Below are 21,192 nucleotides of genomic sequence, written 5' to 3' on the forward strand. Positions count from 1 at the left end.
GCATCTAGCTTAGATTGTAGGACTGCCGGGGTGTTAAGCATATCCCAGTTTAGGTCACCTAACAGAACAAACTCTGAAGCTAGATGGGGGGCAATCAATTCACAAATGGTGTCCAGGGCACAGCTGGGAGCTGAGGGGGGTCGGTAGCAGGCGGCAACAGTGAGAGACTTATTTCTGGAGAGAGTAATTTTCAAAATTAGTATTTCGAACTGTTTTGGTATGGACCTGGAAAGTATGACATTACTTTGCAGGCTATCTCTGCAGTAGACTGCAACTCCTCCCCCTTTGCAGTTCTATCTTGACGGAAGATGTTATAGTTGGGTATGGAAATCTCTGAATTTTTGGTGGCCTTCCTGAGCCAGGATTCAGACACGGCAAGGACATCAGGGTTAGCAGAGTGTGCTAAAGCAGTGAGTAAAACAAACTTAGGGAGGAGGCTTCTGATGTTGACATGCATGAAACCAAGGCTTTTTCGATCACAGAAGTCAACAAATGAGGGTGCCTGGGGACATGCAGGGCCTGGGTTTACCTCCACATCACCCGCGGAACAGAGAAGGATTAGTATGAGGGTGCGGCTAAAGGCTATCAAAACTGGTCGCCTAGAGCGTTGGGGACAGAGAATAAGAGGAGCAGGTTTCCGGGCATGGTAGAATATATTCAGGGCATAATGCGCAGACAGGGGTATGGTGGGGTGCGGGTACAGCGGAGGTAAGCCCAGGCACTGGGTGATGATGAGAGAGGTTGTATCTCTGGACATGCTGGTTGTAATGGGTGAGGTCACCGCATATGTGGGAGGTGGGATAAAGGAGGTATCAGGGGTATGAGGAGTGGGATTAGGGGCTCCATTGTGAACTAAAACAATGATAATTAACCTGAGCAACAGTATACATGGCATATTGACATTTGAGAGAGACATACAGTGAGGCATACAGTAATCACAGGTGTTGAATTGGGAAAGCTAGCTAAAACAGTAGGTGAGACAACAGCTAATCAGCTAGCACAACAACAGCAGGTAAAATGGCGTTGACTAGGCAACGGGGCCGACAGATAAAACAAACAAGCAGAATGGAGTACCGTGATTAATGGACAGTCCAGCATGCATCAGCTATGTAGCCAAGTGATCAGTGTCCAGGGGCAGCGGTGGATGGGGCAGGGGAGCTGGACTGGCGAGTGTTATCCAGGTTAAAAAACTAACAATGACTAAATAGCTTGTAGCTAGTTAGCTGGTTAGCTTCTGGAGGTTCTTGAGTGTGTTCTAAAAATTAAAAATAATAGCGATTCCGTATCACATTGGGTGAGGCAGGTTTCCGGAAGGTATAAACACATTTTTAAATCGGGAAGAGATAGAAAGTACATATGGGCCACTGAGTGTTTGGGACGCGGCGATGCAGACGGTTAGCAGGCCTGTGCTAACAAGCTAACAGTTAGCAGGCCGGGGTAAACAAGGTAGCAGTTAGCGGACCTGGGCTAAACAAGCTAGCAGTTAGCAGGCCGAATTAGCAAGCAAGGAGATAGCAAGGGCTAGAGAGTTAGCCTTTGGGGGACGTTGCGATGGGGTGAGTCTGTTTATTCCTCTTCATGTGGTGACATCGATAGACCTGTCGTGGGTCCAGGTATTGTAGCCCAGGAGTATGCTACGGTGGTAGCACAGGGGCTCTGGCCGGGCTAGCTTCAAGCTAAGTGGGTGGAAACGCTAGCCAAGAGTAATCAACCAGGGTTGCGGTTTAGCTCGATAGCTAGTTGTGAAGATCCAGCTGAAAAATGTTCCGTTTGCGGTGGGAGTCCGGGGATAAAAAATAAATAGGTCCGTTATGCTCTGGTTAGCGTTGCGTTGTTCGAACTGGTGAGAGCTTTCCGAGCTAAAGGTTAGCTGATGACCGGTTAGCTGAAGACCGCTAGCATAGCTGGTGGTTAGCTGGTGGTTAGCTGGCTAGCTTCAGTTGAGGGGTTCCGGTTCCGAAGTAAATATAAATACTTTAGGAAAAAGTAGCTACATTGGGTGAGGCGGGTTGCAGGAGAGTATTTGGAAGCTTAGGTTTAGCAAAATGTTTTTAAAGATATGCGAAGAAAAATATGTAAAACGAAAAAGAGACGATATATACAGGGGACACGATACGACAGGACGACTTACTGCTATGCCATCTTGGACATGACTTGAAAATGAAGCCAGATTCACAATGACCATTGATGTCTGCTATTTATTTCACAGTGAAAGGTCGGACGAACCTAAAGATAAAGGAGAAGTATTTATTCGACAACTCCCAGAAAGGAGGCTCGTCTAAAACCCTGACGGTCAGCAGGTCCAACTCCAGCCTGAGTCTCTACAGCAGCGCCTCGGCTCCAAGCAGCCCTCTAACACGCAAAGTAAGCTCACGTCTATCATAGTGTACTACCAAACCCCGAAACACTATTATTACTACCTGTGTATAAGCCTACAAACCAACAAGGTAAGCTTACCACTGTAACTTTATAGTACTAGCCCCAAACCAACACACTCTCCTTTGTAGAAGTATGGTAGTCCTCAAAGCAATAAGTTAAGATCATCTATTCATGTCATTGAGGTGGCTTGTATCAGTTGATCATCTCTATTTGATCATCTCTATTCCATGTTCCAGGCCTTACTGCGGAGGAGTCTCTCAGGCGACCGCTGCATCCGGCCCAGGAGCTCCATAGCTGCTCTGGGGTCAGATCTACAGTTCTCCACTGCGGATGAGGATTCTCTTTCGCAATCAGGTGTGTACAGTAAATCAACCCTCTATGAACGGAATTGGACTTGCAATTATAGTACAGTTCAGATGAGTTCAACATGATAGCCACTACATTGACATAATGGCTTTTGTTTTTTTTGTATTTTAAGAGGAAGCTGAAAGACTGCCCACATGATGAGGAAGGTATGTCCACAATGCGCATCATGTGAACACTACAGTGATGAGCTCCACTACAGCCTTGGGGTCCAGAGAGAGAGAGAGAGAGACCAACAAGACAAGGCCTCAGTCACAAGCCCATAGACTGCCACTAAGGGGAACTCCATAATCTTCAGAAGTGATACAAAAGGGCCTGATTCTCTATTTGACACTGTGTTTGTAGGCTCTGTGAAGAGCCTCTGATTGTTCAGCTAGGGATATGGACATGACCTCTGACCTAAACCTGGACATATCCCACTACACTCCTCTCTGAGTCATTGTATTGATATAGTCGTCATTTCGATCATCTATATCAATATGCAACTTCAACACTGGTTTTCCGAATATGACAGAGTCCGAGGATGGAGATACTGGAACAGTCTGCACGGATACACATTGCATGACGGTTATCAGTATAGATTACAATCTAGCTTCAATATTTGTTTCACCCTGTGCCCTTATAATGATATCAGGGCAGGCTGCAATCAAGCAACGATGAGGCCTGAAGCTAAATCACAAAACTCCACAAGGACAAACACGTGTATTAGCAGAAACTGGATTTTCATTTTTGAAGCTATATAAAGTCAGGATTTCATCAGCGACTGTCATAATTAGTTCCTTTATGTTATTGTGTGTAGTGCATTTCTCCTTCTAAAGAAGTGTGTCTGTAAAATGCGCTCACATGCAAATATGTGAAGGTGTGCTAGTATGCCCTGTGTTTAGTAACAAGACACAGACCGTCCAAAAGATGACTCCAAAAAAACCTACACAGCCAATGAATGGTTCCATCATCTTTCACCGTGGTAATTATTTTTCCACGACATAATAGCAAAACACTAGCTTGGTCCCAGATCTGCTTGTACTGTTTCGCCAACAACGTCCATAGTAGTTGGCAAGCGAGCACAAACAGATCTGGGGCCAGGCTAAGGAAACACTGCTGGCGGGGCCCACATTGCTATTTCGTGTTGTCACTTTAACCTGAACTGATGCTTCACTGTTAAAGATTTATTTTTGACATCCTGTTCAAGTATTGTTTTAAATGCTACATTTTAAGTTCAAAAAAATGTATGAAGATGCGTCATTATTTTGTTGAGATTATTTTCTCAGGTTTGGTTTTGCCTTTTGATGTTTAAGTGTTCAATGTTTAAGTGGAACATTACTGTGATATTGTAGATGTACTCTTTTATGTTACTGCTGTATAGTTACTGAAGGTTTTATATGGCAAGTTATGTTCTTCACACATTAACTTCTCCCCATGAAATGCACTTTTTATTTACTGAACTACAGTCAGTGCATCGGTTTGGTTCTGTATGTGTGTGTGTGGTGACACATTTTCTGATTTCATTCACTTAGCTTCAGTGTTTAGGACTAGAGAAATAGACTGATGTTTATTTTTATTTACGATGAACAACTGTATTTCTACAGGGTTTCACGGGGTGTGACCCTCCCAAAATACAAAAGTGTAGTTCTCAAGATCTTGAGATCTTGACTTTCTTTCTTCCATTCGGGTCTTAATACGGACTATTTTATGCAAACCAACATATTAATTTACAGTTGAAGTCGGAAATTTACATAAACTCGTTTTTCAACCCCTCCAAAAATGTATTGTAAACAAACTATAGTTTTGGCAAGTCGGTTAGGACATCTACTTTGTGCATGACACAAGTAGTTTTTCCAACAATTGTTTACAGACAGATTATTTCACTTATTCACTGTATCACAATTCCAGAAGTTTACATACACTAAGTTGACTGTGCCTTTAATCAGCTTGGAAAATTCCCAAAAATGATGTCATGGCTTTAGAAGAATCTAATTGGCTAATGTATTTCAAGGCCTATCTGCAAACTCAGTGCCTCTTCGCTTCGATCATGGGAAAATCAAAATAAAATCAGCTTCAGTAAAAATTTGTAGACCTCCACAAGTCTGGTTCATCCTTGGGAGCAATTTCCAAACGCCTGAAGGTACCACACTCCTCTGTACAAACAATACGCAAGTTTAAACACCATGGGACCACGCAGCCGTCACACCGCTCAAGAAGGAGACGCATTCTGTCTCGTAGAGATGAACGTACTTTGGTGCGCAAAGTGAAAATCAATCCCAAAACAACAGCAAATGACCTTGTGAAGAGCTGGAGGAAACCGGTACAAAAGTATCTATATCCACAGTAAAACAAGTCCTATATCGACATAACCTGAAAGGCCACTCAGCAAGAAAGAAGCCACTGCTCCAAAACCACCATAAAAAGCCTGACTACGGTTTGCAACTGCACATGGGGACAAATATTGTCCCCTGGTCTGGCGAAACAAAAATAGAAATGTTTGGCCATAATGACCATCGTTATGTTTGGAGGAAAAAGGGGGAGGCTTGCAAGTTGAAGAACACCATCACAAACGTGACGCACGGGGGTGGCAGCATCATGTTGTGGGGGTGTTTTGCTGCAGGAGGGACTGGTGCACTTCACAAAATAGATGCATCATGAGGAGGAAAATGATGTGGATATATTGAAGCAACATCTCAAGACATCAGTCAGGAAGTTCAAGCTTGGTCGCAAATGGGTCTTCCAAATGGACAAGTACCCCAAGCATACTTCCAAAGTTGTGGCAGAATGTCTTAATAAGGACAACAAAGTCAAGGTATTGGAGTGGCCATCACAAATCCCTGACCTCAATCCCATAGAAAATTTGTGGGCAGAACTGAAAAAGCTTGTGCGAGCAAGTGGGCCTACAAACCTGACTCAGTTACACCAGCTCTGTCAGGAGGAATGGGCCAAAATTCACCCAACTTATTGTGGGAAGCTTGTGGAAGGCTACCCAAAATGTTTGACCCAATTTAAACAATTTAAAGGCAATGCTACCAAATACTAATTGAGTGTATGTAAACTCCTGACCCACTGGGAATGTGCTGAAAGAAATCAAATCTGAAATAATTATTTCTCTCTGACATTTCATGTTCTTAAAATAAAATGGTGATCCTAACTGACCTAAAACAGGTCATTTCTACTTGGATTAAATGTCAGGAATTGTGCAAAACGTTAAACGAGTTTAAATGTATTTGGCTAAGGTGCATGTAAACTTCTGACTTCCTACTGTATGTCCCTTTCTTCCTTTTGAGCCTAGGCATATAAGCAAACGGCCCCACCTATAGCAAACGTTCCTCAAACGTCTCAAACTATTACACCTCCGCATACAACAACTATCAGACAAAGGATTGATTCACTCACCATGACTGTGTAGGTGCTACAATTCCCATCAATATTACAAACCCAAAGAAAACTGTTTGTCAGGTGACATGCTTGTGAAAGTCTACACCCTCAACTCTACCTCAGACAGATGAGGCTTGAGGCTGACGATGTCCTAAAATGGACACATTTTTTTGTTGTCTGTAGGTGGCATCTGGACCCTGCTCAGTCTTGTATAGTGCTTGCCTTCTCTATGGTTTACTGTAAGCAAGTGTGTGTATGTGTGGGTTTTTGATTTTACTGAGACTGGTCGAAGAAGGGTTAAATCTTATATGACAAAAGCAGTGGAGTGTGTACTTTACATGTGTGTACACAATAAGGTTTGGGCTTTATGCAGTTCTGATGAAGAAAAACAAGAAACGATTCATTCCACTGTTATTCCACGCTTCAATGTTAGAACATTGGGCAGTACAGATCTCAATGTACTGTAAAACACAATAGCCAGATTATTCTACTGCTATGCACCCCTATCATTCTGTACTGCACATGTCAATTTCTATATCCAGCGCTTGTTCTGGTATCTAATTTAGGAACACTGTAGAATCATGTCACTAATAATGTTTTCAGTCTATTATTGTAAAAATAAACCATTTGTAATGAAATTAAGAACATTTTTCATGTTTTATTACACACTTATTTTAGCTTTAATTTCCTATAATTTATTTCTGACCTTCAGACATCATCTCTGCTCCGTTGAAACACACGGGGTTCTCATAGTTAATTGTTACAGAGAAGTAGCACGTATGCTAATAATGAATTTTATAGTATACTCTATGTTAGGACTCTGTGAAATAAATTAGAGACAGGACATCATCCTGATAGCATCAGCTAGCACGACCAGGGTGCTGAAGGATGATGGAACATAAAATCAGAGAAGAATCTATTCCTAGTCTCAAATGACCATGTCTTTTGTTCTTGTACCTAATAAGAGTATAGAAAGAAAAAGATCTAACATCATTCCCAGGTGGTCGTCTTACTCGGTAATCTTTGTTTCTGCTTTCTCCACACTAAGACCCTTCATAAATGTCCAACTTCCTGTTAATACATGTCACCCAAAACACACAAATGTGTATTGTTTCAAATGGAGCCACAAGACCCAGCAGAAAGAGAGAAGGGGAAGAAAACAGTCAATTGTGTTTCCACACACACAGCCAGCACCAACTCAGGTCATGAGAGTGACCTGCTTGACCGGCTTGGCCTGAAGTGAAACCACCATAGTGTCCTGTGACTGGACTTCTGTCCAATTCACGAGTTCCCACCAGACCTGGGTTCAAATAGTGTTTGCTTTTTCTCAAATACTTTGATCTAGGGCTCTATTCAATCTGTAAAGCTGAAGCGTTCCAGAATCCACAATAGAAATGTAAAGGTCACCGTGAATGCAGACTCCGCCGAAGCAGGAACGTTGCCTTTTGAAATTTCAATCCCGCTGTAAAGCTGAACTTCTGCGGAGTGAATAGAGCCCCGAGTTGTGTTCGATTGAGCCTGCTTGGAGTGCTGAAAGGGTGGCGTTTGCAGTTTTAGGACTATATTTGTTGATTGCATTCCGCCAGGCAAGCTCAATCAAGCGCAGCGAAAAGTATTTGAAAGAAGACACAATGCAATCTCAACACAGGTCTGCTTCGCATGGACACATCAAAATGCCACATTAAAAATTCTGTTCCATGTGTGTTGAAGCCTGACATTGTCTAACAAAACAACACCAGGACAGTTATGATACACTATCCATGCCTCAAAATAGACCAATGTTCTGTTCTCCCTAGTCGTTAACCCTTCACCTCTGGACAGAGGGTGTCTCAGTCAGGATAACACATGATGTAGAATGCCCTGCAGAAGGATCAGAGGGAGTTGCAAAACAAAATCAGATGAGAGTTGGTCATTTACTGTACTGCTCTACTTACTGCAATGCGGGGAAACATGTTTGCCACATTAGGCTGTATACCTATATTGTTACACTACTCAGTACCTCAGCATCCTAGGCAATTGACTTCGCTGACTTTGAGTGAACGTGCCCAATGAGAGCAATTGAGAAAAAATTCCTCCAGGGCAGACCATGGGCTCCTTCAACTGCACAGTTATTTTGTCCTGTTTGGCAGACTCAACACTCTCACTGTGCTGATAATGAAGGAAAGAATAGTCAGAACAATGCCTTGCAGCTTGGATCCCTTCCCAAAGACAGGAAAGAGCTCATTTAATGAGAGACCAATGTGAACTGTGTTACTGAGGATGGTTCGCGATTCCCAGCCAAATGCTGCCTGACATCCAACTTAAGCCCATGGCTGTAGGGCGCATGGATCTGACAAACCATCCTGGATTACAAAAAGTCAATCTGAGAAAACGTTATCGTAACTCTAGAACTGTATCAGACAAAAAGTAGAAGCCCTGCATGATAGGATAGGTTAAGCAAGGGTGGCGGGTGGGCAGAGTTGGAGATGGGTGGGCACATGGGAGGGTATGTTGGGAGGGATGGGGAGGGCTCAGGGAACAATCAGGGAGTTGTTTGTTTATTAGTAAAACATTTTTTTTGTGGTATTCGGAGCAGCTTAAATTTTGAAAAAAAGCAATGCTAAAAACTTCAAAAATAATAAACAATGTGTTTTCGTAACTCCAGAACTTTGTCAGCAGCAAACAATTAAAAGTATACGCCTTGCATTAAAATCTTGTGAAACATAAATGTGACAAAGGATGCTGACAACAAATGTGCAGAGGTAAAGGATCTGTATAGATTTATTATTTATGTTTTCTACAATGTTGATTTTGGGCTCAGTAACTCCCAGCACCAAAAAATGTGATAAGCTTGGTAGTGTGGGTGTTAAAGATTGCTAGAAATGTTTTCCCTTTGGTAGCACGTTCAGATGACAGATGCTCAGTAAACTGCATCTACTGTACTGTAAGCATGCTCAAGTTTTAATGAATAAGCATCAAATCAGGGTGAAATTAATATCTGGCCCAAATAAATATCTGTCCTTAATTGAGTAGAGGAGGGGGGTTGAGATAGAAGGCGGAGGGGTGCTCGTTCTCTGCACTCAAATCAACTCTCATCTAATCAAGCTCCAGGCCAATCAGGTCCATTCATTTGACATCATGGAATTTATGCTGAACAAAAGCTACCATGCAGCCCCCCCCTCTGAAGTCAAAAATCACAAGCTGCTGTCCAAAGCTGTCGTATGGTTGGCTAGGCTGGGCTACACACCAACCCTTCCAACCAGCAGGGAGGGCACAACCCTACTACCCCACCCTACCTCACTTCCACAGCCGCCCAGCTCCTCTCCCCCTCTCCAGCCTCTGTAGCCCAGGACATTGGCTCCCTGAATGGACCCCTGTGAACCAAAGTGCAGCAAAGCCCCCCCGAGTCACGTGATAGTCTGGTACAGTAGTTATACACACAAAGCACCATCCCACTGTTATTTAACAGACAGACACATCAGCAACCTGCACAAGGTCGCTCCAGAGCGTAGCGTATCATCACGGCAGCCTCACACAAACATACTCTGTCAGAGGACCATCACATTGCGCTGTGGGACTCAAACACCGGCAGCCAATATCCATCAACTGCACCCAACTCTGTCTGACTGAGAGGAAGCTTACAGAGTCAGGTAGGCGCTTCCTGTCAGGTGTTTCGGTCAGGATTGGGAATTTGTCATTAGTAGATGAAGAACTACTATATCGTGTTTTGAGAAGTGTTGCGTAAGGGGTTGAATACCATCATGTTTACATGGCCATCTGAGGTTGAGGATCACTGGTATAGATATATAATGGGGTGATATTTTTCCTGGTTGCTTAATGAGTTATAAAATCATCACTTTTATTTTACTGTCTTTTTATAGATTTTATTTGACACATGACAATTACTTTTCAGGTGTGCATAACTATCATTTATCAAGTTTAAACGGTAATTGGGATGGACTAACAGAAGCATATTTGACTGTATTTGGAAAAGAAATGACATAACATTTTGGATTGAGAGATGCAACAAAGTTCCTCAGGTCTCTTCAAAGATAATTGAGGAACTTAGTATTTTTCTTACTTTACATCTTACCTAAGACGACATACCTCATAGGATTTAAAATGTCAATTCACGTTAAGTTGCACACCCCCTTTTCTAGCAATTAGTGGTACAGTACAGTATATCCAATATGAAGTTTGGTGTTCTTTAGTTTCTCTTCTTCTAGCAAGTAATCTGTGTGAAACTAATTTGATTGCAATTATTTCCATGTCTTATTTTACAGTCAACAACATACTGCATCTTTTACCAAGAGTTGCACAAGGAAGAACAAATAGGAATGGTCTTTTTGTCACAATGATTATTCATGTAAAGTAGAAATAATGGCTGGAGATTGGTTACAGCTGTACAATACCAAACTAGTTGAACTTGTGTGAAATACAGTATGGATGATGTTAGAGCTTTTCCTTGAAATTACATGGGGTAGTTGAAATGCAATCGCCATTGCATTGCATGTTAATTGTCAAATGCAGATGAATGCACTTTCTCTCATCAGTCCTCATATCACTCTGTCTTTCTCTTGTATAACTGTTCTGGGAGACCTTTCATAAAGACGCGAAGGGAAAAAAACGAAATCAGATGCTTTTAGCACCATCTACTGGTCTACAGGCGATGTACCGTATATTCAATAGCGTTTAAGAAGGACCCGCAGGTCTACTTAATACTCTTGTTGATTTCTACTGAAGATTTGTTGTGAACAAGTCAAACAAAAAATGGCATAGTTCAAATACTTGTTTCATCAAACAGAGTTTGCCACGGTGACGTATGATTTTATAAATGTATGTATTTTTGCCGAAGGTGCACTTCACAAACTTCACTGTGAAGAAACATATGTTCACTCTAGGCTGCATCCATCTGTTGTTTTTTTTGTTTGTTGGCAAAAACAAAGCAAGTTGTAAGAGCTTGAGGAAACACCTGCTGTTTCTCTTGGGGAAAATAGAAAAACAATGAGGTAATAATCCTTTAGTATTGTGGAGTCTTTGTTATTGTATGCTTTAACATGGGTCACTTTTTTCTCATTAGACTGGTTCATATGCTCCAGCTACATACTACATGCACTGTTGGATCCAATTACGCAGCCCAACATTCATCTGAATCAGGAGACAATCATTAGACCAGACCAAACTAAAGACAATGTTAGCTGACTGAAAATCCATATGTGAGAAAAGGGTAGAGGCATGATGTACTCCAAACAGACGATTGTCGACAGCATTCCAGGTAAACGCTGCCAACTCAATTGGAAATTACCTTTGAATGTCAAGCGAGCTGTAATCCGCTTATGGATTGAACCCAGCCAAAATTGTGTCACGTCAAATTAACAATTAGAAAAGATCAACAGCACAATATGACTGTGACAACATCTGTAGGCGCCATACTAGAGGGTAGAACATAGAGATAAACACATGTATCAATCTCTATGGGGTAAACACATGTAATGACTCTCCAAGGATTCAAGGCTGTTGGAGAGACGTGCTGAGAATATGGGACAGGAAGAAGATTGAGCAAACAAGTCAATCCTGCTTTTCATGTGTTTTGGGTGTGTTGTCTTACAGTCAAGTCATTGACATTACAGATACACAGAGTGGTCAAAGTAGCATATACTGCATTTCCTTTGAGTAGATGTAAATGAGTAGGTTACTCAGGGGCAGAGTGACAACTTGTTTCATCATCAGCCTTTCAGGTCAGTGCAAAAGGAAACCTGTACTGGAAACTAGGAGCAGTGATACTGTTAGTAGTGTCACGGTCTCAGGTTACAGTCTCCTAAAAAAACAATCTGGAGTAGTCAGAACTGCCCTCTGACATTCTGTTATAAATACACAGCTTCTTATGACTGGTGTGTAGTAGAGTACTTGGCAGCTGCCTCTCTCTCTCTCTCTCTCTCTCTCTCTCTCTCTCTCTCTCTCTCTCTCTCTCTCTCTCTCTCTCTCTCTCTCTTTCTCTCTCTCTCTCTTGCTCTCCCTGTTTCTCTCACGCTACAGCCAACGTTTTCTGTTTAGGGGGGCAGAGCCAAGGTCATATTTTCTAGGGGTGGAGGAGAGGGGAGGGGACGTAGTTGACCCCTCCCCCTTCTGCAACTGCAACCTGCTCTCGTGCTCTAGGGGCTGCAGGGAGGCAGAGCACATGGCAAAAATATTTTTCGAACGAGGCTCCTTTAAATCCGGGGGATTACGGTGTCATAGACAAGAGGAGCCTGTGTACTTCCTGTTCTGTCAATTGAATGGGATACACGGAATTCGTGAGTGTGTATGTAATAGCGATAACGAGGGGGAAGGGAATATGAACTGAAGGTACACACTTGCCGGATAATGTGATAATGCTCTGATCACAGTGGAGTGAGAATTTACCCAAGAGAGAAGGAGATATAATAGGCAGTCCCACTCCATCACAAGGTAAGATTATCATTCGTCTGAGTCTAAGGGGAATTAGACAATAATTCCACAAGCCTCTGTAAATCCATCTGCTCCACACTGAACCTGAGCCTGTTTGTTAATTAGGCAACATGGGATAGAGAAATAGTCTAACCAATACTATTATTGGTTTGACTATTTCCTCATCACTCACATCCCATGTTGCCGAATTAACAAATTGTCTCAGCTACACTGTGGAGTAGATGGAATTAGTATGTATTCCGTGTAGGATGGATTCAAACTGAAGAAAAACCAGGAAGAGGAACTGAGTTACTGTGAGCATACAGTAGTTCTGTAAACTCTTAAGGTTATGTGTGTGTGGGTATGTGTGTATCAGTATGTATGTAAACAAGAACAGTGTTTCTCTCCATTCATACACTGAGTGAGGTGACTCCTCAACTATTCAGTTTCAGACGTTGAATTACAGGCAACTATGAACCAGCAGAAGTAACACCCTCTTACCACGTTGTACTTGCACAGAAAAGGATGAAGTGTAGGTTCAGCCTGTGTATATGGGGCTGTTCCGAGACTAGTGGGTTTGTGTGTGAAAGGTCAGGTACTCTGTGCCAGACTCAACATTCGGGGTGGACGGGGGAGGGAAGGCTGCTGAGTCTTATGGTCACATACTGTGTTGCAGACAGGCTGGCTTTGGTAACCAATGACAACGTGGGTGAGAGGATATCCCCACCAATACTTACACATAGGCAAACCTTGAGGAGAACCAAGGGAACTAAGGAAATGTGACAGAAAAGGATGAACTGTTCATATAATGTTGTCATTGTGATGATGTTGCAGAGCTGAGAATGGGTATTTTGATTCAGTTCTGTGTTCTGGTACAATGAATAGTTTTTGGTAATTATGCCTTTCAGCACCCCAACAAATGTCAGTTCATGTTGTTCACTAGTTTGCTCCAAATGGGGGAGTGGTGGTTGGGTTGGAGGGTAATAAAGGAAATATATATATTTAAAGATATGTATGAATTTGCAAAAAAAATGTGGGATTGGAAATGATGCAGACAATTGCATTGATGGAAGCTACAATCTATCCCCCCCCAATAAAAATAAAATATCAGTACATGATCAGTATAATGTATGTTGTTGCATTTTAATCATGAAATTGTGCATTGTTTGTGTGTTTCAGGTCCTTTATGCAAGTTGTTTACTGGCTGCGCCCCTGCCCTTCACCATGACTCTCCTAACCCACGTGCTGGCATGTCTCTTTGGCATGGGCTCCTGGGTGGCCATCAACGGGATGTGGGTGGAGCTGCCCCTCATAGTGCCCGAAATCCCAGAGGGTTGGTACCTGCCCTCTTACCTCACTGTGCTCATCCAGATGGCCAATGTGGGGCCCCTTTTCGTCACCCTCATGCACCGCTTCCGCCCGGGCAAGCTGGACGAGCGGCCTGTCATCTACTCCATAGTGGGCCTGGGCGTGGTCGCCACCTTCCTCCTGGCCTTCTTCTGGAAGCACACAGTGTCCCTAGCGGGCGCTACGCATAGTGTCCCCCTCCTAGTGCTCTGTTTCCTACTCTCTGTGGTGGACTGCACCTCCTCGGTCACCTTCCTGCCCTTCATGATGCGCCTCGGGCCCCAGTACCTCACTACGTACTTTGTAGGGGAGGGCGTTAGTGGCTTGGTGCCTGCCATAGTGGCTCTGGTGCAGGGGGTGGGGGTGGTTCACTGTCGGAATGCTACAGTGGCTAGCTTAGCCAATGGGACCTTAGGGATTAACTCCACGGTAGGGGCCAGTGGAGAGCTCCAGGCTCAATACCAACCCGCTAACTTCTCGGCCCAGGTCTTCTTCCTCTTCCTCAGTGCCATGATGGTGGTGTGTCTTGCCGCCTTCCTCTTGCTCAACCACCACCCGGCCGTGGCCAGGGAGAGGAAGCGCGAGCACTACTTCAACAGAGGCCTGGCAGAGGAGAAGAGTGACCAAGCCCTGTCCCTGTCTCACAGACCTCAAGAGGAGAAGCCCATGATCAGTTCTCCGGATATCCACCGGAGAGCCCGGCGGAGCTCCTTTGGGACGGGCTTCTACAGTGGGCCGGAGGTGACGTTCATCTTTGTGGTTCTGGCCTGGGTCAATGCCCTGACCAACGCAGTGCTGCCCTCAGTGCAGTCTTACTCCTGTCTGCCCTACGGGAACCAGGCCTACCATCTGGCGGCCACCATGGCAGCCGTGGCCAACCCCGTGGCCTGCTTCATCGCCATGTTCCTGCCCTTAAGGTAAACCCAACTCTGGACTATAGCATAACTGACTGATCAATAATTTACTGAACATAGACTCTCTCAGATCTATGCAGTCACCAGTGAAGGCTGTTGAAGGTAGACATGGGGAGGAGTCATTGTGATGGCTGGAATAGAATGACTGTCAGTCACTGAATCAAGTTGACGTCTATAACAAAATGCAGAATAAACAGCATTAAGTAACATTGTACTGTCTCATCCTGAAGAATACAGTACTTCAACAGATCGTTTAACTAATCCAAAACACCTTGAATTTTCCAACCCACTTCCTCAACTCACCTTCTAGCTTGTCCTTGTTCTTTCTTTCCAGGTCGTTGGTGCTGATTGGGCTTCTGACAATAGTTGGGACAGGGTTTGGTACTTACATCATGGCCATGGCTGCACTGAGCCCCTGTCCTCTACTGGTCCACAGCGTCTCAGGCACCGCACTCATAGTAAGGCTCTTTCTGTTATTAGGTCATGAAATAGAGAAAATACATGTGTTACGTTGCAAGATTGCTGATAACACCTGAACACTGCATGACTGTCAATTTGATTTCATTGGGCCATTGAAAATGACATGTTTCTGAGTGGAAATTAGATGTTTGAGGTAATAATAATATATGCCATTTAGCAGACGCTTTTATCCAAAGCGACTTACAGTCAGTCATGTGTGCATACATTCTACGTATGGGTGGTCCCGGGAATCGAACCCACTACCCTGGCGTTATAAGCGCCATGCTCTACCAACTGAGCTACAGAAGGACCATCAAGCAAAGGCTTCCTAAACAACAGTAAACAATCGAAACGCATGTCCTATTGGCTATGTAGTTAATGATCCTCTAATGTACTGTGAATATTGACACACTGCTAGTATTTTGTTTGTAATGTCTATCTACTCTCTGTTGTAGGTGATCGCCTGGATGTTGTTTGTCCTGACCCTCTCCTATGTGAAGGTGATCATTGGGGTGATCCTTCGGGATGAGGGCCACAGTGCCCTCGTGTGGTGTGGAGCAGTAGTACAGCTTGGCTCCATGCTGGGTGCCCTGTCCATGTTTCCCTTGGTCAGTGTCTATGGACTCTTCAAATCAGGGGACCCTTGTAACACCATGTGCACAAAGTAGGGATCAAGATGTGGCTTACTGTTGAAACTCACTGTAGAAAACAATAATTGTTGACACTGGAAATGTGTATATTTCATCATGTGAGTTTGTCTCTTTAAACTGATTTTGACGTATCAACTCTGTTGCCAAATCAATTAAATATCTCCCTATGGTTGCGGAAGGATCTCTTTGAAGCACATCCTCAGATTAGAAACTAAATGGCACCAAACCATTTGTGTTTGTTTTCTGTTGAATAAAGTTGAAAAACATAGGGTCTTAATTTAATCACCTTGATGCAAGATAGCTTTTTCTGCAATGCAGGATCTATAAAACGTGTAGTGTATTTGAGGTTTAAGGCTTCTGAAGTTTGCAATTTCCACTTTGACATTTTCCGACTTAATTTTCCCTTGTGAAAATGTTTTCATTCCCTATAAAATGTTGCATGAATTATAATCCACATAATAATTCACGTTTCCTGTTGCTGCAGGATTATTTTCCTGCTGTTGCAAGCTGGCTCAAATTAAGATCTGAAATCTGTAAAGTGTGGGAGGCCAACTTTTATTGTTACAAAGACCACAAATATGATAATATTTAATTGCTAAGCTTTTTTGCAATTCTTCTTTAAAAGAAGCTGAATGCCTTGGAATATGTTACAGAGACAAAACAGTGCCTTCATTTGGGAGTTTCTAGTACTGCAAATGTCAACCAAAAGGTCATTTATGTTTATTCTTTATCAGTCTATGTTTAATGTATTTTTTTTCCCAAAACCAAAATTTGTCTTACATGCTTTGTATACGACCTTACTGCAGTCATAATGTATGGCTCGAGTCAATTAAAATGTATACATAAAAAAAAAAATATATGTTTTGTATTTCTCTACTAATTGCTTACTTCATTATCATATTTCTGTAGTTTATTTATCACTAGCATGGGTATAAAGCATCACTGTAATCGTAATCATACTTCGATCCTTCGCTTCCAGAATTTGACCAGTAGGTGTCAGGCTAGGATAATGGTAACACGAGCTGGAGCGTGAGATCTGAACAGAGCAGGGGTCCACATCCTGGCATACAGCTCAGACCTATGGATACCACATATGCCTTCAATCTGACTGCAAGATCTAATGGAAAAGTATTTAGTTATGAATACAACTTTTTAAAATGTATTTTTTGCCCCCTTAACACTGCTTTCTTAACAAGCGTGTATAGTTAATTTTGTGTAGAGATGTTCCTGCTATTTATTTAAATGTAAGTCCTGTACAGTAGCTGGATCATCGGGGTAGACTTACAGTATGGTTTAGGATTTTTTTTAAATGTATTGATTTACAACACATTTACTCACATTAATGTTCCCATGAATATAATTTTATAAATATCACTGTATCACATTGATAATGATGAAGGGTAATTGTTTCTATATTTTTAGGAGGCCTTACTACTTTATTTTTTACATGAGTTATTTTCTACTTGCCCTTCCTTCTGCATTTTGAACACTTCCTGAAATTGCTCAAAGCACCGTAGGAGTTGTGCATGTCTCTTGAGTATTGCCCCATGCCACTAGAGTCATGTCTCGATCATTTCCTGAGTCTCACCCCCTCACAGTAACTTAGAGTGAGAGCAGTTGATGGGTGCAGGTGTGTGCTCCTTTTCTCTACAGACCCCCTACAGATTGAGAGCACTGAGGGAACAAAGTCATAGCCTGATTCAGGCCCCAGTGGATTTGTCATCTCCTGTCGTCTCATATCATACATATGCTCTTATGTCTATTTGTGGCTTTAATGGTTGAAGTGTGCAGGGGCCCATCAATAACAAAGGTTAGAGAACTTTTAGGTGCTGAGTAATATATGCAGGGATTTCTTTGACTTATCCTCTATTTTGTCGAGAGAGCCCTGGCCAATTAGGATGCTTCTTCTGTGAACGCTATTGCTTCGGTGAATGTGCAAACTGAAATGCAGGTGGACTGCCCTGACCTACGTGAAGGTGGGTGCTTTGGAGTAGCAATGGCCAACTCTCTCTCGAACCAATTCTCTCGCTAAGTCTCTCCCTCTTGACTCATATCTCACACTGTCCGTTTCCCTCTATTGGCTCCCTTTGATTATGCGTACAGCATACGTTGTGATCCTAATTTGAATTGAAAACATATGAGGGGAAATCCTAGCTCCCGCTGCTCTTTAACGGGCCGATGTGGGATTGGAGAATGCTGAGAATGATTGAATTTTGTGTTGAGGCCAGGAACGATCAGGTCTCGCCTGGAGTTATGCAATCGACCATTCTCCCCTCACAACGCGACGTCTGGTAAAAGCCAGAGAGGGAGGGATGGAAAGCCCGACGTCTGGACCAGACCTAAAAGGGATTTCTCTAAATGATTCAAGGCAATACTAAAGGAATGCTGAGCGATCAGAGGAGCCAAATGAGATTTGATTCACCACTTCAAATGCAGAGACTCTGGAGGCGACTGCTTTTAATATTGCTAAAAAAAATATTTTTTACACTGTGATGCTTGACACACTATATTTCCTGACGGACGGAAACATATGGTTCCTATAGGAATCCTGCTAGGCACTATTATTTATATGATTATGTCATGTCTGTTTTCGTTCTACTCTTTCCACCTGCTTGGCTGCATTTGAAAGTCTTATTGAGCAAAGGCCGGCTTACTCCAGGCTTTAAAATTACCACTTTGTCCAAACTCATCAAAACACTTTTATTGCAACTTCATACTATCATTTTGGGCCCTTTGGGGAAGGCTATAGACTTTTGTTTTCCGTTTAGCCCATTACAGAGTTGTCTTGACCTTGGCTCCTCCTTTTGTGCGACCATGCACAAAGTAATCAAAAGTTAAAAGCAACACAAGGTAGGCACCGAGCAAAAATATCATCCTTCTCCCGACCCCTTGTCAACCAATTGTAGCTGACTGACCTACATCCGGAGTGTACTACCAGAGTGTACTATATCTATTTTTTGCAATACTTCATCAAATAAATGACATTTGTGAGATGAATGCAATGAACGAGTTAGGTACTCTATGAGAGGCAAGCTTTACTGCTCTACACTTGGTGAACCATGAGGCCACACACACACACACACACACACACACACACACACACACACACACACACACACACACACACACACACACACACACACACACACACACACACACACACACACACACACACACACACAGTCCCATCACAGAGAGTGCAGGGGCTTCTGTTAACATAATACTCGGCTGTTATGAGTTTTCTGTGCTACAATGCACACAGTAGGGACTATGAAACAGAATGTCCGAGCTGCGGTCAGAGAAGGAAATACCTCTGTGTTTACTGGCTCTCTAAAACGTGGAGGCACTTCCTTGTGAGTCCTCTGCGAGTCATCTGCTGAAGGCCTCGAAGCAGGGCATTCAAAACCGATTTGAGATGGATCACAAAAGTTCTCATGTGAGGGGAATTTCTGGATCCCAAATGGTATCAGGTGAGGAAAACCCTGTTGGACCACAGAATGTGAGGAAAAGTAAACAGTTATTAATGACAAAGGTTAGTTGTGATGGAAGACACTATTTTCTTAAGTTACTTCATTGTTTTGCTCTAAGTGATATATTTTCATGAAGGTAAGACTGGGGGGGCTCTATTCAATCCGTACCGCCGAATTTCAGCATTTCACCGGGATTCACATTTAAAGGCAATGTAAACACTGCATACGTTGGCTCAATCAGAAATTACCTTCACATTTCTATTGCTTCAGCGATACAGAGCTCTAGATGTTCACTAAGCATTTTATTTCCACGTCTAACACACATCTTTAGCTAGTCTGGCTATGCTGATTCTCTACACTCTGAATAAGGCTGCGGCCCGAAACGTGTCCGTGCAGAGCAATTTGGATTCATTGAAGATTCTTTTCTGGTGTCCTGTCCATCTCATTTACTGCATTCGGACAGTGAACCAGACTTAAACATCCTGTTGAGAAGTCCTATAGTCTCCTCTCTGTCAGGAAGCCAATCCACCAGGGGTGTGCCAGAGGTCACCCTGAGGTCACGCCGGGCATCCATTAGAGTGCTCCTTTAGTGGATTGCTCCTTTAAGAGGAGGGATCGGCCTGTTAAGGCAAAGAGTCATTACCCCCTCGTCCCGCCCCCACCCTGCTAACAATCAATACAGAGGGATCATTAAAATGAATAGCTGGACACTCCCCTTTTCTCCGGATCCTCATTGTGAAATCAGTGTCAGGGGATATGAAGATTGAGCCGAGAGAAGGCGTCTAAAAGCCTCCAGTGATTGTCATGAAGTCATCTTAAGCCGAGAGCCCATGGCTGAGAGAGAGAGAGAGAGAGTACTAAGCACCAACCTGAACTCTGACTAGCCCTGCTTTTAGCCCATTAAGAGCAGCCCACGTGTCTGCTGCTACTGTAACATCAACACAACTACATAGCGTATACAGAACTGTATGGTAGACAAGCTTGAGTGCAAATAGCAGGGTCGATGACTGTACAGTATGTGTGTGTTTCAGGGGTTTTCGCATGAATTTAGAGTACTAAAAAGGAATCAGAAGGGGATGTCGGAATTAAATGCATTGGATTGATTGACACACTGAAACCTTATGATGATATCAATAAATTGACTATTTTTTTTATGATTTTCAATTCAAGTCTCCTCAAGCACAACAGTATGTCCTCGTCAGAATTGTTTGAATCCTTGCATGACATTTCACGCATCGCAAAAGAGAGATATAGTGAATCAAGTTGAATGATTGCAGATGAAGAAAAGATACGCACACAGTTTTTCCAGTCCATCTGGCTCTGTCTTTTTGAGTGTCTCTTAAAGTCACTTTTAAAAGGGGATTCGTCTTTGTGACCGCAGTGATGTGACCATGTCAGTGGGTCATCTGTTGGGCTTGTCACATGTCCAGAGGGCCCATGTGGTGAGAGAGTGCACCTGTGGAACCCCCAGACACACTGATGCACGCACGCACGCACGCACGCACGCACGCACGCACGCACACACACACACACACACACACACACACACACACACACACACACACACACACACACACACACACACACACACACACACACACACACACACACACTATCAACCCTCGTTCCCCGCTCCCTATGAGGGGCAATATAATCATTAATTCTCTTCACGGGCAGTAGATGCTGATCTGAGACCAGCATTAATATCGCCACTATCCTGCTAAATTTGCAATACGACATACCCTTATGTCTCTGTGATCATGAACAAAAATATCCATGCAGTTTTCTCCTTTACCCAAAATAGAAAAACATCTAAAACATCTCTATTGCTTAGAATGACAG

At 43.1% G+C, this 21,192-nt stretch overlaps 2 protein-coding genes across 2 annotated transcripts in view; both read left to right on the plus strand.

Moving 5' to 3' along the window:
* The window catches only part of LOC118364221 (plectin-like), a 140,830-nt gene extending 136,454 nt beyond the window's left edge, over positions 1–4,376 (plus strand). The window contains exons 72-74 of the mRNA XM_052489079.1: positions 2,210–2,364; positions 2,616–2,733; positions 2,858–4,376. Of these exons, the coding sequence (XP_052345039.1) occupies positions 2,210–2,364; positions 2,616–2,733; positions 2,858–2,883 (299 nt within the window). The 3' untranslated portion in view covers positions 2,884–4,376. The remainder of the gene's footprint in view (positions 1–2,209; positions 2,365–2,615; positions 2,734–2,857) is intronic.
* A 7,838-nt stretch (positions 4,377–12,214) lies between these two features.
* LOC118364224 (riboflavin transporter 2-like) lies at positions 12,215–16,735 on the plus strand. The gene is made up of 4 exons (XM_035745576.2): positions 12,215–12,531; positions 13,690–14,774; positions 15,106–15,229; positions 15,686–16,735. The coding sequence occupies exons 2-4, from the start codon at positions 13,735–13,737 to the stop codon at positions 15,896–15,898; spliced, it is 1,377 nt and encodes a 458-aa protein (XP_035601469.1). The 5' UTR covers positions 12,215–12,531; positions 13,690–13,734; the 3' UTR covers positions 15,899–16,735.
* Positions 16,736–21,192: the final 4,457 nt, after the last annotated feature.

Source organism: Oncorhynchus keta, chromosome 31 (genome assembly GCF_023373465.1).
Source record: "Oncorhynchus keta strain PuntledgeMale-10-30-2019 chromosome 31, Oket_V2, whole genome shotgun sequence".
Lineage (NCBI taxonomy): Eukaryota > Metazoa > Chordata > Actinopteri > Salmoniformes > Salmonidae > Oncorhynchus > Oncorhynchus keta.